The sequence below is a fragment of the Stegostoma tigrinum genome, chromosome 8, assembly GCF_030684315.1.
Source record: "Stegostoma tigrinum isolate sSteTig4 chromosome 8, sSteTig4.hap1, whole genome shotgun sequence".
Lineage (NCBI taxonomy): Eukaryota > Metazoa > Chordata > Chondrichthyes > Orectolobiformes > Stegostomatidae > Stegostoma > Stegostoma tigrinum.
The window spans coordinates 102,614,613-102,631,100 of record NC_081361.1 but is presented as its reverse complement, the minus strand read 5'-3'; the positions used below and the strand labels follow the sequence as shown (position 1 = coordinate 102,631,100).

At 46.7% G+C, this 16,488-nt stretch overlaps 1 protein-coding gene across 1 annotated transcript in view; it reads left to right on the top strand.

Moving 5' to 3' along the window:
* Positions 1–16,488, top strand: part of LOC125456016 (guanine nucleotide exchange factor VAV3) — a 196,626-nt gene that overhangs the window by 147,048 nt on the left and 33,090 nt on the right. Inside the window, exon 19 of the mRNA XM_059648207.1 lies at positions 1,399–1,444. Within this exon, the coding sequence (XP_059504190.1) occupies positions 1,399–1,444 (46 nt within the window). The remainder of the gene's footprint in view (positions 1–1,398; positions 1,445–16,488) is intronic.

The window sequence follows — 16,488 nt, the reverse complement described above, 5'->3', positions numbered from 1 at the left end:
TGTTTGTGTTTTGGTGTGTGTGTGTGTGTGTGTGTGTGTCTCTGTCTGTGTGTGTGTGTGTCTGTGTGTGTGTGTGTGTGTGTGTGTCTCTGTGTCTGTGTGTGTGTGTGTGTGTGTGTCTCTGTGTGTGTGTGTGTCTCTGTGTGTCTGTGTGTCTCTGTGTGTCTCTGTGTGTTCCTCTACCCCTCCCCACCCCAGCCCTGATCGAATGTGTGTGTCAGAGTGGCATTTTCTGAGGAATCGCTGGTTGTGATTTGTCTCCCTGACACCTGAGCAGACGCAGGGGGAGGGGGGCACTGCAGGTTCCACACTCAAGTCAGCACAGTGTGGGAACAAGGGTTCGCTGACCACCCTCATGGATCACGGGGACAAGCTCTATCACTGGATCCAGACAGGTTGGCCTTATGTAGGACCTTCTAAAGGTTACACAGTGTGAGAATTAACAACATTACACAGCGGAATGGATAAGGACAGCTGACTGAAATGTTAGCCAGAGAAAGAAAGAGAGAAATGACAATGGTCAGGAAGGTAATTCCAGAGCTCCTGCACACGCATCTGAGGGCACAGCCACCAGGAGTGGAGGGATTCAAATCAGGGATTTCCAAGAGGCTGGAATTGAAGGAGAACAAGAATATCAGAGGGATGTAGGGTCTGGGGGAGGTGACAGAGATAGGGAGGGGGTGTAGGGGCTGGAAGGGGTTACAGAGATAGGGAGGGGGTGTGGGAGCTGGAGGAAGTGACAGAGATAGGGAGGGGTGTAGGGGCTGGAGGGGGTTACAGAGATAGGGAGGGGGTGTAGGGGCTGGAGGAGGTTACAGAGATAGGGAGGGGGTGTAGGGGCTGGAGGAGGTTACAGAGATAGGGAGGGGGTGTAGGACCTGGAGGGGGTTACAGAGATAGGGAGGGGGTGTAGAGAATGGATGAGGTTACAGAGATAGGGAGGGCATGTAGGGGCTGGAGGGGGTTACAGAGATAGGGAGGGGGTGTAGGAGTAGGAGGGGGTTACAGAGATAGGGAGGGGGTGTAGAGAATGGAGGAGGTTACAGAGATAGGGAGGGGGTGTAGGGGCTGGAGGAGGTTACAGAGATAGGGAGGGGGTGTAGGGGCTGGGGGGGGTTACAGAGAAAAGGAGGGGGTGTGGGGGCTGGGGGGGGTTACAGAGAAAGGGAGTGGCGCAATATGCATTTGATACAGTGCCACTTGTGAGGAAAGCTGCATGTGATTCGAGAAAAGGGACCATAACAATGTGGATGTAGAAATGGCTGAGTGATGGGCGATTGAAGGAAATAGTTAATGGGTATTTGTTGGGTTGGGCGAAGGTTTGAGGCAGAGCTCCTGGTGTTAGTAAGGAGACAGTTGCTTTTTCTGATTGTGCGTGTTTTCTGTTCTCTGACACAGAAGTGGTTCAATGGATACAAGACTAACAGCAGGCACAGAGACCCTGGTGAGTATCACACAGAGACTCACAGCTCCATTCAAGTTAGACTGAGGGAGTGTCGCACTGTCAGAGGGTCAGTACTGAGGGAGTGCCGCACTGTCATAGGGTCAGTACTGAGGGAGTGCTGCACTGTCAGAGGGTCAGGACTGAGGGAGTGCTGCACTGTCAGAGGGTCAGTACTGAGGGAGTGCCACACTGTCAGAGGGTCAGTACTGAGGGTGTGCCGCACTGTCAGAGGGTTAGTACTGAGGGAGTGCCACACTGTCAGAGGGTCAGTACTGAGGGAGTGTCGCACTGTCAGAGGGTTAGTACTGAGGGAGTGCCGCACTGTCAGAGGGTCAGTACTGAGGGAGTGCCACACTGTCAGAGGGTCAGTACTGAGGGAGTGCTGCACTGTCAGAGGGTCAGTACTGAGGGAGTGCCACACTGTCAGAGGGTCAGTACTGAGGGAGTGTCACACTGTCAGAGGGTCAGTACTGAGGGAGTGCCGCACTGTCAGAGGGTCAGTACTGAGGGAGTGCCACACTGTCAGAGGGTCAGTACTGAGGGAGTGCCACACTGTCAGAGGGTTAGTACTGAGGGAGTGCCGCACTGTCAGAGGGTCAGTACTGAGGGAGTGCCACACTGTCAGAGGGTCAGTGCTGAGGGAGTGCCGCATTGTTGGAGGGTCAGTACTGAGGGAGTGCCACACTGTCAGAGGGTTAGTACTGAGGGAGTGCCGCACTGTCAGAGGGTTAGTACTGAGGGAGTGCCGCACTGTCAGAGGGTCAGTACTGAGGGAGTGTCACACTGTCGGAGGGTCAGTACAGAGGGAGTGTCGCACTGTCAGTGGGTCAGTACTGAGGGAGTGCCGCACTGTCGGAGGGTCAGTACTGAGGGAGTGCCACACTGTCAGAGGGTCAGTACTGAGGGAGTGTCACACTGTCGGAGGATCAGTACTGAGGGAGTGCCACACTGTCAGAGGGTCAGTACTGAGGGAGTGCTGCACTGTCGGAGGGTCAGTACTGAGGGAGTGCCGCACTGTCAGAGGGTCAGTACTGAGGGAGTGCCACACTGTCAGAGGGTCAGTACTGAGGGAGTGCTGCACTGTCGGAGGGTCAGTACTGAGGGAGTGCCGCACTGTCAGAGGGTCAGTACTGAGGGAGTGTCACACTGTCAGAGGGTCAGTACTGAGGGAGTGCCACACTGTCGGAGGGTCAGTACTGAGGGAGTGCCACACTGTCAGAGGGTCAGTACTGAGGGAGTGCTGCACTGTCGGAGGGTCAGTACTGAGGGAGTGCTGCACTGTCAGAGGGTCAGTGCTGAGGGAGTGTCGGAGGGTCAGTGCTGAGGGAGTGCTGCACCGTCGGAGGGTCAGTACTGAGGGAGTGCCACACTGTCAGAAGGTCAGTACTGAGGGAGTGTCGGAGGGTCAGTACTGAGGGAGAGCCACACTGTCAGAGGGTCAGTACTGAGGGAGTGTCGCACTGTCAGAGGATCAGTACTGAGGGAGTGTTGCACTGTCAGAGCGTCAGTACTGAGGGAGTGCCGCATTGCCAGAGAGTCAGTACTGAGGGAGTGCCGCATTGCCAGAGGGTCAGTACTGAGTGAGTGCCGCACTGTCAGAGGGTCAGTGCTGAGGGAGTGCCGCACTGTCAGAGGGTCAGTGCTGAGGGAGTGCTGCACTGTCAGAGGGTCAGTGCTGAGGGAGTGCCTGGTGACATTTGGAGACTATGTGGATTGAGAAAGGGATGTTACAATTTTAATACAGTGATGAGAAAGCTTATTGTTTTCTCTGAGAGATCTGTTTTTGTTTCAAACTTTCTTCCCTACTTGGCAACAGAATTTCAGTTGCTGAATATATTCCAGCCCAAATTCCACTGACAAGGGCATGAGGATATTGAGGGGAGCAGGAAGTGGAAAGTGAATTGACCATCACTATTGGATCTGTCACACTGAATGGTGGAGCAGGCCCCAATGGTCTGGATCTGCTGCTGATGTGCTGCGTGTGTTTTTGTTTATTGCTGCCGTTTGGTGATTTTCGGGTGAACTGTGTGTCTGAGCAGCAGCTATACAGTGAGCTGTTCGTGACGCATTCACTGAGACCACAGTATCCTTCATTTTAGGGAGTGTTCATTCTGTCTTACAGCCACTCAGACTGATTCACAGATTCATACAGCGCAGAAAAGGCCCTTCAGCCCATCGAGTCTGCACCGATCATACCTACCACTGAAGGTGCACTAATCTCAATTTCCTGCACTTGTCCCACATCCCGGAATGTTATGATATTTAAAGCACTTTTTAAAGGTTGTAATGTTTCCAGGCTCCACTGCCTTCCCATTCAATATATTCCAGATTCCCACCACCCACTGAGTGAAAAGTTCTTTCCCAAAGCCCCTCTGAACCTCCTGCCTCTTGTCCTGAAACTATACCCCCTTGGGACTGACCCCTCAACCAAGGGGACCAGCTGCTCTCTACTAACCCTGTCCTTATCCCTCTTATACACCTCAATCATGTCCCCCCTCAGTCTTGTCTGCTCTGCAGAAAACAATCCAATCCTATCCAGTCTCCCCTTATAGCTCAGTTTTTCTGTCCCACGCGACATCCTTGTGAATCTCCTCTGTACCCCGTCTCGTGGTACAACTTTTCTCTATCCATTTGTGGGGTGTGGGTGGTACTGACTAGGCCAGCATTTATTACACATCCCTAATTGCCCCTTGAGAAGGTGGTGGTGAGCTGCCTTCTTGAACCACTGCAGTCCTCCTGCTGTGAGTTGACACATATCACCCTTAGAGAGACAATTCCAGCATCTTGACCCAGCAATGGCGAAGGATCGGTGATATATTTCCAAGTCAGGATGGTGAGTGGCTTGGAGGGGAACTTGCAGGGGGCTGGTGTTCCCATGTATCTGCTGCCCCTTGTCCTTCTGGATGGAAGTGGTTGTGGTTTTGGAAGGTGCTGCCTGAGGATCTTTGGTGAATCTCTGCAGAGCATCTTGTAGATAGTACACACTGCTGCTACTGAGCACCAGGGGTAGAGGGATTGCAATGCAGTGATCGGAACTGCACACAGGACTCCAGCCATGGCCTCACCAATACTCCGTACAACTCCAACATTACCTCCTTGCTCTTATACTCTGTGCCATGACTGAAGAAAGCAAGTGCCCCATATGCTTTCTTAACTATCCTATTCACATGTTCTGCTGACTTCAGGGATCCCCAAGATCCCTCTGTTCCTCTAAACTACCCAGTGTCCTGCCATTCATTAACTACCCCCTCATTTTGTTTCTTCTTCCAAAGTGCATTACCTCACACTTATCGGGGTTAAATATCACCTGCCACTGGTCTGCCCATCTGACCAACCCACCTATAGCTTCCTGTAACCTACAACCACTTTCTTCACTGTTAACCACTCTACCAACCTTGGTGTTGCCTGCAAACTTTCTTAACATTTCCCCCACGTTTTCATCTCCATCATTTGCATATATAACAAGCAATAAGTGTCCCTGTACTGATCCTTGTGGTACACCACTGGACACCGGCCTCCGGTCACTCAAACAACCCTCTACCACTACCCTTTGTGTCCTATTATTAAGCCAGTTTCTGATCCATCTCACCAAGTTTCCAATAATCACCCTGACATTCAACAGAGCTGAACTCACTTTGATTCGTTTCCTTTGCTATAGCATGATATATTTCTGTTTCATCGATATTCTGTGTCCTCTCCCCCTGTCAGACTAATTTAAATTCCTCTCATCAGCACTAACAAACCTACCTGCAGGGACGTGGTTCAGGTGTAGACCGGCCTGTTTGTACATGTCCCACCTTCCACAAAAACCTTCCCAGTGATCCAGGAATGTAAAACCCTCGCTCTATTACCAACACTTCATCTGTCCTACTTTCCTGTTCCTAAACTCACTCTCACGTGGCACCAGGACTTATCAAGACATTACAATCGTTGAGGTCCTGCTTTTTAATCTACTTCCCATCTCCCTGTATGGCTACTTCAGTCAGAAAAATAGGAGCATGTTCGCTCATGTGTCAGCCAAGACCTATCACTCCCTCCACATCTTTAAAACTATTTATCAGGTCACACTGTCAGTGCTGCTTGCTCATGAGATCTTGCTGTGCACTAATTGCCTGTGCAGTTTGCCGATATTAGAATAGTTTCTGCAGTTGGAAACCCACCCCCAGCTGTGAAGTGTGTTTGAGAATATTTGGAAGCGAGGAAACGCCTAAACTACAGTGTTTTCCTTTTTCCCCGTAACCCCATGCTGCTGGGTGTTCCTCACGGGGAACCTGTTGGATCAAACCTTCCTCCTGCCTACACACTCTGTGGCTTATTGGCAAGCCAAAGCCACGTTGAAACTTGCTTCACTCACAAGTTACCGTCAAAACAATTAGACTGAATCTCCGCAGCCAGCTCCTGCAGTTTTCACAATTCCAGAATTGGTTTGTGTTTCAGCTGCTGTCAATCTTTATTTAAATTACTTTATCCAAAGGGTGTGAATGTCACTGATAAGGCTGCGATTTATTGTCTACTCCTAACTGACCAGAGAAGGTCAGGAAATGGGGTCAGAAAGAAGGTCCTGACCTGAAATGTCAGCTTTCCTGCCCTGCTGATGCTACTTGGCCTGCTGTGTTCCTCCAGCACCACACTGTGTCACCTCAGATTCTCCAGCATCAGCAGTTCCTACTATCCCTGACCTGAGAAGGTGCAATGAGCTGCCTTCTGAAATGACCATGAGTGGGTTTGATTGAACTGAGCCTCTCTGTCACCCTCACAGAGGGCAGTTAGTGGAGGAACTAATATTAGTGTGGGACTGGAATCACATGGAGAGCTCCCTTGAGGAGGGACAGTGATTTTCCTTCCCCGAGAGCAGTGATAGAATAATTGTGTTTCACAGTACAGAAGAAGGCCATTCAATTCAACTAGTCCCACTCTCCAGCCCTATCTGTTAGCTGTCTGCAAACATCATCACTTTCAAACATTCACCCAGCTCTCTTTTGAAACCTCCTGTGACTCCACCTCCATCACTCTCCCAGGCAGTGCATTCCAAATCCTAAAATATAGGGCAGTACAGTGGCTCAGTGGTTAACACTGCTGCCTCACAGCGCCAGGGACCCAGGTTCGATTCCAGCCTCGGGCACCTTCTTCCCGTGTCTGTGTGGTTTTCCTCCGGGTGCTCCAGTTTCCTCCCACAGTCCAAAGATGTGCAGGTTAGGTTGATTGGCCATGCTAAATTGTCCATAGTGTTCAGGGGTGCATGGGTTGTAGGGGGATGGGTCTGGGTGGGATGCTCCAAGGGGTAGTGTGGACTTGTTGGGCTGAAGAGCTTTTTTCCACACTGTAGGGAATCTAATCTAATCTATTGGTTGAAAAAAACTCTCCAAGTAAAGAGGTTTCTCCTCACCTCACTCCAAGCCCTCTTGCTGACCATCTTGAAATTGTGACCCCCTAGCTACTACTAGCCCTAACAACTCATGGAAACAGAAAATCCTTCTTTACCCTGTCAACATCGTTCATAATTTTGAACACCTCAATAAGGTCACCTCCTAATCTTCCCTGCTCCAAGGAGAATAAGCCCAATCTCGCTAATCTTTTCTCATAGTACAAATCCCTCTTTCCTGGTATCATTCCAGTAAATCTCCTTTGAACTTTTTCCAGGGCTTTAACATCTGCCTTAAAGTGCATTCTGACCAATAATTTTTAGAGATATAGCGTCACTTCATGAAGTACACTGTGAGTTGGTTAATGCGTTAGTTCTGTTCCTGAATTGGGATCCACGTTGTGTGAAGTTGCTCCCACCATCGGGGAGTTTGACAATTTCAATTTAAGTGCAAATTGAATCTGGAGATGAAAGAGCAGGCAGCATTCTCCATTCCCCTCTATCCCCACTCCCTCGGCACTGAGAGATTGGCCTTTCTTCAGAAACCACCCTTTTAGCCTACCCTCCTGTTGCTTTTCCCAGTGACCATCTCCCCAGCCCTACCTACGTGACCTGCCCACATGCCATGGGGCATGTGACTCCCAGGACCCTTTCCTGACCCAAATGCTACCCCCCCCACCCCCACCACTTCCCGATCCTGGAGATGGAACTGCCTTTCCCTCTCTTCCAAAATGCAGGGGGTAATTGGAATTTGAGAAAGTGAGACAGAGAGATTTCAATTTGGTTATGATTATTGTGGGAGGTGGATGAACGATACCATGGCCTATTTGAATCTGGGTAACTGGGAGGGTGAATGATTTGCAAGAGATAGGGACATAGGAGCACAAGTAGGCCATTCAGCCCCTTGAGCCTGGCCCATCATCAGTAAGATCATGGAAGATCTGTGGCCCAACTCCATCTACTCCTAACTCCTTCAGCCCATATCCCTTAGTAGCCTTGCTTAATAAAAATGTGTCTATCTCAGATTCAAATTTAAGAGTTGAATTAACATAGACTGCTGTTTGAGGATGAGAGTTCCAAACCTCCACTACTCTGTGTGTGTGTCTCCTGAATGGTGTAGCCCTAATTCTCAGTCTATGCCCCTAGTTCTAGAGTTCCCAATCAGTGAAAATAGTTTACCTTTATCTACCCTGTATTTTCCTGTTAATATCCGAAAGACCTCAATTAGATCACCTCTTAACAGAGAGTTGCAGTCATCTGCATGAAGAGATGTTTGGACAGTTGACAACAAAATCTGGTCAAACTCGCAGCTTAAAAGAAACATTGTAAAGAAAACAGAAGAGGGGAGAGAGTGAGGTTTAGGGGCTGAATTACTGAGTTTAGGACCCTGGGAGCTAAAGGAACTGTCATTGGTGATAGAGTGATAGGGATAGAAGAATGAGTCCCACCGACACTTTACCACAAAGTGCTGTTTCAGTCTCCATCAGATCAGTGTTCCTGCCACATTTCACAATCTGTTTCCACTTGTCATCACTTGTGAGTTCTTCAGCTGCAGTGACATAACCTGCTGAGAGACACACTGAGTAGATGGTTAGATAATGAGTGAACTCGTGAGATTTCATCTCCCTCTAATCATGTTTTGACTTGAAAAACAGAATTCTTTGTTCTTCAGATCCAAGTTCCCACAGCTGGTACCACTTTGAAGTGCAAACAGGAACACCAGAACAGGAGGATGTTCTTCGGCCCCTCTAGCTGTTCTGTCATTCAGGGATGTCATTGCTGATCTGGGACCTAATAGCACTCTCCTGCCCCTGCCCCATAAACACTAAACACTTCAGGATAGTAAATGTCCATCAGTCTCAGGTTTAAAATGAAAACAGCAGCCAGCATCATTGACAACAAAGTGCAGAGCTGGATGAATACAGCAGGCCAAGCAGTATTTTAGGATCAATTCCTGGTTGGTGGGGGGAGGAATTCCAACCCCTACTGTCATTTTTTTTATTGTCTAAAGGTGTTTCTGAATTTCTCTCTTGAACAGTCAGGTTTCTTTTTCACATTGAGGAAAGAGATCCTTCAGCACATTTGTTTAGACTGTGTTCCTCCTTCCTGGATTCTCCAACTAGCCAATCTGTCCAATCTGCTCACCCTAATTATCTTCAAAACTTCAGTCAAATTGTTTCTTAGCTTTCTAATTTCCTTGTTTGTGTGAGCGCTCACTTGTAGCACCTGTGTCATTCTCGTGAATCTGTCTGACTGTCACTCCTGTTGTATAATGTAATGCTTCTGAAGAAGCTCCTATTAAACCTTCATGAAGCACCACCAAATCAAATAATGTCACATGGCCTTTAAATGGAGAATTGGATAATACATTGTACTAATACAGGTTCCCAGTGGAGAGGGATGTGTTGTCTCTGGTTCTTCAGAGAATTTGACATCATGGGCAGAGGCCCTTCAGCTCATCATGTCTGTGCTGGTCATCAAGCACTTGTCTACTCTGTCCTATTCTCCAGCACCAGACCTGGAGCCTTGTATGTTTTGGTCCTTCAGGTAATTATTTAAATAATTCTTCCATGTTGTAATGGTTCTGTCTCTACCACCCTCTCTGAGTGAAAGAATCTTCTTCAAAGTCCCTTTAAACCTCCAGCCCTTTAACTTAAATCTCTGCACCCTGGTTATTAACCGTTCAACTTAGGGGAAATGTTTCTCCCTTTCCACCCTGAAATCTGCAAGAGATCACACCAACTGAGTTAACCATTCCCTGGCTCAGCTCGCCATCTGGGTCCTACCTTCTCAAACTCTCCCCTTGCCTGAGGCATGGTGACCTTCAGGTTGGACCACTCTGATGGTTGTCTCTCTCTAATGAGAGAGCAGCCCTGCGGTAAATCTGGGACGATGGCAATTTTACCTCAAAGTAATGATTATGGAAAGAAAACATGTGACCCTGGAGGAAAGGCTGTTCAGAAGAGCGATAATCTGGCCACTTTAAGGACATTGTCTCTCTAAGATAACACAGTCAGTCAGTCAACAGCTGAAACCTGAAACCAAACAGCCATCAGCAGCATTTGTTGGAGCAGGAACTGGGCCGCTGAGGAAGATTGTTAAAAGAATGTTAAAGATTATGATCATTCAAAGTGCAAATTCAACTGCAGCTGCAGAAATTGATTGAAAAATTGTGGGAGATGATTTGTATTTTACTTTGGGCCATGAAGAAGGGGCTGCAACTGGAGGGAAAATTTTCAAAGGTCAGAAAGTGCAGTAAAAAGGCAAGATTTTCACCAGTAAGCAGTACAGGGATGCAACTCTGCCTGTTTATAGAATTTCAAGCTGTAATACAGAAGCTAACATTTAATCAGGAGGAAATACAACAGCATCGCTGTAGTAGATTTCAGAAAGCTCATAGATAAAGCACTGCAGCATTGCTATTATCTAGTTTAAATATTTAAGAAAATTAAAACCATTTCGATTCTGAAATATGGAAACGCTGATAGCTTTAAAGCTCACAATTTTGCAGTTTTTAATTCATGGGAAGTGCACATTGCAGGCTCTACCAGTATTTATGATACATCCCTGTTGCCTTCTCTGGGTCAACAAGAAATCCTGGCCTAAATAGCAACACCTACGTTTGAGAAATGATCAACTAACTTCATGCAAAATACCTGGCTCTGAAGTAATCAGTGTTTATTTATTGCCGAATCCTTAAAAATTAGTGGAAAATAAAATAGTGAATTCAGATGCAATTGATTTAAAACAGCTTTATTGAAATAAAAAGACGTATACACATTATAGCTAGATTTAATAGATGGGCCACAGAGAATTCAGGATTGGACATCTGAAGGAAACCATTTCTTAGGGCACAGAATTGCTCCAAAATTAAAAATAATCTCAAACTAAACAAGTAAAACAAGTACAAGTGTGAGGTGATGCACTTTGGTAGGAGTAACCAGAAGGCAAAGTACAGGGCTAATGGTAAGATTCTTGGTAGTGTAGATGAGCAGAGAGATCTCGGTGTCCATGTACACAGATCCTTGAAAGTTGCCACCCAGGTGGACAGGGCTGTTAAGAAGGCATGCAGTGTTTTAGCTTTTATTAATAGAGGGATCGAGTTCCGGAACCAAGAGGTTATGGTGAAGCTGTACAAAACTCTGGTGCGGCCGTACTTGGAGTATTGTGTACAGTTCTGGTCACTGCATTATAAGAAGGATTTGGAAAGGGTGCAGAGGAGATTTACTAGGATGTTGCCTGGTATGGAGGGAAGGTCTTATGAGGAAAGGCTGAGGGACTTGAGGCTGTTTTCATTAGAGAGAAGAAGGTTGAGAGGTGACTTAATTGAAACATATAAAATAATCAGAGAGTTAGATAGGGTGGATAGAGGGAGCCTTTTTCCTAGGATGGTGACAGCGAGCATGAGGGGGCATAGCTTTAAATTGAGGGGTGAAAGATATAGGACAGTTGTCAGAGGTGGTTTCTTTACTCAGAGAGTAGTAAGGGAATGGAACGCTTTGCCTGCAATGATAGTAGATTTGCCAACCTTAGGTACATTTAAGTTGTCATTTGGATAAGCATATGGACGTACATGGAATAGTGTAGGTTAGGTGGGCTTGAGATCGGTATGACAGGTCGGCACAACATCGATGTTCTATGTTCTAAATATGCAATTGTATATGAAAGAAGACACAGATACAATCAGAAAGGTTCGAGCAGGCTTTAATAGTCTATTTAATCTGAGAATAAATATAATTCTTAAACAAGATTCAACAGAAGAGTTCAGCAGCCATGGAAATCCACAGCCAATTCTATTAATTATCACTTTGTTAATATGATTAATGTTACAATAACAGTGAAACATTGTGACCATGGAATTTTGAGACAGAATTGTTATTGGTATTCTTGATGAGTCTTTGGCAGATTTATTACAGTCCATGGAAAATTTGACTTCAGAGAAAATTATGGAAACTGGGCTTGAATCAGCAACCAGGAAGACTCTCAATAAAATCCCTGGGGGACAATCTGAGCTAACAAGGTGTAGAGCTGCATGAACACAGTAGGCCGAGGAGCATCTTAGGAGCAGGAAAACTGACGTTTCGGGTCTGGACCCTTCTTCAGCATTTTGCCCTCTTTCTGCATTTTCTGAAGAAGGGTCTAGACCTGAAATGTCAGTTTTCCTGCTCCTAAGATGCTGTCTGGCCTGCTGTGTTCATCCAGCTTCGCACCGTGTTATCTCAGATTCTTCAGCATCTGCAGTTCCTACTATCCCGGGGGGAGAAGGATGACTTTATCACAAAGAACCAACTCAATATCCACGCTATAGGCTACGAACACTGTCTGTTGGTGTGTCTTTCATCTCTTTAAAGAGTAGACCAAAGAGCTGTTACTGAGACTACTATCAATGCTGTGAAACAATAAAACCTCACAGGCATGTGCGGTGCCCAGCCGTGACAAAAGAAGTCTATGTTGGGAAAACTGTACGGTAGCACAGTCACCGGTACAGATGATAGCCATACCATTCTGAGGGGAAGTTAGGGTTGCAACCAATTCGATTTGGACATCTCATTAAAGTTAAGCTTTGTACAGAGCCAAATGCCACTGTCCTATCAGATCAATCACTATGGCTCAAGGAACAGCCGATACAGTTGACAGAAATGAGACTACATGCTCCAGACAGAGTAACTCGACAGTAAGGGGACCTTTCAAAGAACTATATATTTCAGAGGTGATTCTGAAAGAAGGGACTTACATACACTTGGAGAGGCAAGGATTGATTAGGAATACTCAGCATGGCCTAGTGCAAGGAAAGTCGCATCTCACAAACCTGACTGAATTTCTTAATAAGTAACCAAAGCAATTGTTAAGGGCCGAATGTTAGACGTTGTTTATTTGGATTTTAGTAAAGCGTTTGATTAGGTTCCGCATGGTAAAAAAATTAGTAGAGTTAGGTCACATGGGATTCAGGGTGAGCTTTCCAATTAGATACAAAATTAACTTAACGGCAGGAGACAGAGCCTGACAGTGGACAGTTGTTTATCCGACTGGAGGCCTGTGACCAGCAGTACTCCACAGAGATCAGTTCTAGGTCCATTTTTGTTTGTCATTTATATCAATGGTTTGGATGACAATATAGGAGGCATGGTCAGTAAGTTTGTGGATGATACCAAGATTAGTGGTATAGTGGTAGAGTCAACAGTGAGGAAGGCTTTCGAAGATTACAAAGGGATTTTGAGAAGATTTGTGGCTCAGGTTGAGGTTCTGGGTGTGAGTTTGCTCGCTGAGCTGGAAGGTTAGTTTTCAGACGTTTCGTCACCATTCTAGGTAACATCATCAGTGAGCCTCCGACGAAGCTTTGTCGGAGGCTCACTGATGACGTTACCTAGAATGGTGATGAAACGTCTGAAAACTAACCTTCCAGCTCAGTGAGCAAACTCACATCCATTACAAAGGGATCTTGATCAATTGAGTCAATGGGCTGAGGAGAGGTAGATGGAGTTTAATTTGGATAAATGTGAGGTATAACATTTTGGAAATAAAGCAAATACAGGATGTATAGAACAGAGAGACTCAGGGATTCTTTGAAATTTGCATCACAGGTAGACAGGGGGGTTAAGAAGGCGTTGAGCTCACTTCCCTTCATTGCTCAGACCTTTGAGTACAGGAGCTGGGACGTCACGTTGAGGTTGTTCAGATAAGAGAGGCCTCTTCTGGAATACTGAGTACAGTTCTGGTTGCCCTGTTATAGGGACAATATTATTAAACTGGTCTGGATGGGAGGCTGTTTGGTGTAGACACGATGGGCTGAATGGCCTGCTTCCACACTCTAAGGATCCGATGAGACAGGAGAGTAAATATTTCAATTCAGTGAGTGGTCCAAATCTGGAATAACAAAGAAACCTACAGCATAGGAACAGGCCCTTCGGCCCTCCAAGCCTGCGCCGATCAAGATCCTCTGTCTAACCTGTCATTTATTTTCTAAGGGTCTGTGTCCATTTGCTCCCTGCCCATCCAAGCACCTGTCCAAATATATCTTAAAAGACGTTAACATGTCTGCGTCTACCACCTCTGCTGGCAACGCGTTCCAGGTGCCCACCACCCTCTGGTAAAGAACTTTCCATGCATATCTCCCTTAAACTTTCCCCCTCTCACTTTGAACTCATGACCCCGAGTAATTGAGTCCCCCACTCTGGGAAAAAGCTTTTTGCTATCCACCCTGTCTATACCCCTCATGACTTTGTAGACCTCAATCAGGTCCCCCTTCAATCTCCGTCTTTCTAATGAAAATAATTCTAATCTACTCAACCTCTCTTCATAGCTAGCACCCTCCATACCAGGCAACATCCTGGTAAACTTCCTCTGCACCCTCTCCAAAGCATCCATATCCTTTTGGTAATGTGGCAACCAGAACCATACACAGCACTCGAAATGTGGCCGAACCAAAGTCCTATACAACTGCAACATGACCTGCCAACTCTTGTACTCAATACCCCGCCCAATGAAGTAGAGCATGCGTATGCCTTCTTGACCACCCTATTGACTTAGAACATAGAACATAGAACAGTACAGCACAGAACAGGCCCTTCAGCCCACAATGTTGTGCCGACCATTGATCCTCATGTATGCACCCTCAAATTTCTGTGACCATATACATGTCCAGCAGTCTCTTAAATGACCCCAATGACCTTGCTTCCACAACTGCTGCTGGCAACGCATTCCATGCTCTCACAACTCTCTGCGTAAAGAACCTGCCTCTGACATCCCCTCTATACTTTCCACCAACCAGCTTAAAACTATGACCCCTCGTGCTAGCCATTTCTGCCCTGGGAAATAGTCTCTGGCTATCAACTATCTATGCCTCTCATTATCTTGTATACCTCAATTAGGTCCCCTCTCCTCCTCCTTTTCTCCAATGAAAAGAGACCGAGCTCAGTCAACCTCTCTTCATAAGATAAGCCCTCCAGTCCGGGCAGCATCCTGGTAAACCTCCTCTGAACCCTCTCCAAAGCATCCACATCTTTCCTATAATAGGGCGACCAGAACTGGACGCAGTATTCCAAGTGCGGTCTAACCAAAGTTTTATAGAGCTGCAACAAGATCTCACGACTCTTAAACTCAATCCCCCTGTTAATGAAAGCCAAAACACCATATGCTTTCTTAACAACCCTGTCCACTTGGGTGGCCATTTTAAGGGATCTATGTATCTGCGCACCAAGATCCCTCTGTTCCTCCACGCTGCCAAGAATCCTATCCTTAATCCTGTACTCAGCTTTCAAATTCGACCTTCCAAAATGCATCACCTCGCATTTATCCAGGTTGAACTCCATCTGCCACCTCTCAGCCCATCTCTGCATACTGTCAATATCCCGCTGCAGCCTACAACAGCCCTCTACACTGTCAACGACACCTCCGACCTTTGTGTCGTCTGCAAACTTGCTGACCCATCCTTCAATCCCCTCATCCAAGTCATTAATAAAAATTACAAACAGTCGAGGCCCAAGGACAGAGCCCTGTGGAACCCCACTCACCACTGACTTCCAGGCAGAATATTTTCCTTCTACTACCACTCGCTGTCTTCTGTTGGCCAGCCAATTCTGTATCCAAGCAGCTAAGTTCCCCTGTATCCCATTCCTCCTGACCTTCTGAATGAGCCTACCATGGGGAACCTTATCAAATGCCTTACTGAAGTCCATATACACCACATCCACAGCTCGACCCTCATCAACTTTTCTAGTCACATCCTCAAAAAACTCAATAAGGTTTGTAAGGCATGACCTACTCCTCACAAAGCCGTGTTGACTGTATTTGATCAAGCCATGCTCTTCCAGATGGTCATAAATCTTATCCCTCAGAATCCTTTCTAACACCTTGCAGACGACAGACGTGAGACTTACCGGTCTATAATTGCCGGGGATTTCCCTATTTCTTTTCTTGAAGAGAGGAATTACATTTGCCTCTCTCCAGTCCTCAGGTACGACTCCAGTGGAGAGCGAGGATGCAAAGATCTTCGCAAGTGGCGAAGCAATTGCATTTCTCGCTTCACAAAGCAGCCGAGGACAAATCTGGTCCGGGCCTGGCGACTTGTCAATCTTAATGTTTGACAAAATTTTCAGCACATCAGCTTCCTCTATCTCTATCCATTCCAGCATGCACACCTGCTCTTCAAAGGTTTCATTCACTACAAAGTTCGTTTCTTTCGTAAAGACAGAAGCAAAAAACTCATTTAGGGCTTCCCCTACCTCCTCAGGCTCCACACACAAGTTCCCTATGCTATCCCTGATCGGCCCTACTCTTTCTTTGATCATTCTCTTATTCCTCACGTAAGTGTAAAATGCCTTTGTGTTTTCCCGGATTCCTTCTGCCAAGCCTTTCTCGTGCCCCCTCCTGGCTCTCCTCAGACCATTTTTGAGCTCCTTCCTTGACTTACTTTGTCACCTTCAGGGAACAATGGACCTGAGCACCCAGATCTCTCTGTGCATCAATTCTCCCCAGGACTTTTCCATTTAATGTATAGTTCGCCCTTGAAATTAGATCTTCCAAAATGCATCACCTCGCATTTGCCCGGATTGAACTCCATCTGCCATTTATCTGCCCAACTCTCCAGTCTATCTATATTCTGCGGCAGTTTCTGACAGTCCCCTTCACTATCAGCTACTCCACCAATCTTAGTGTCATCAGCAAACTTGCTGAACAGACCACC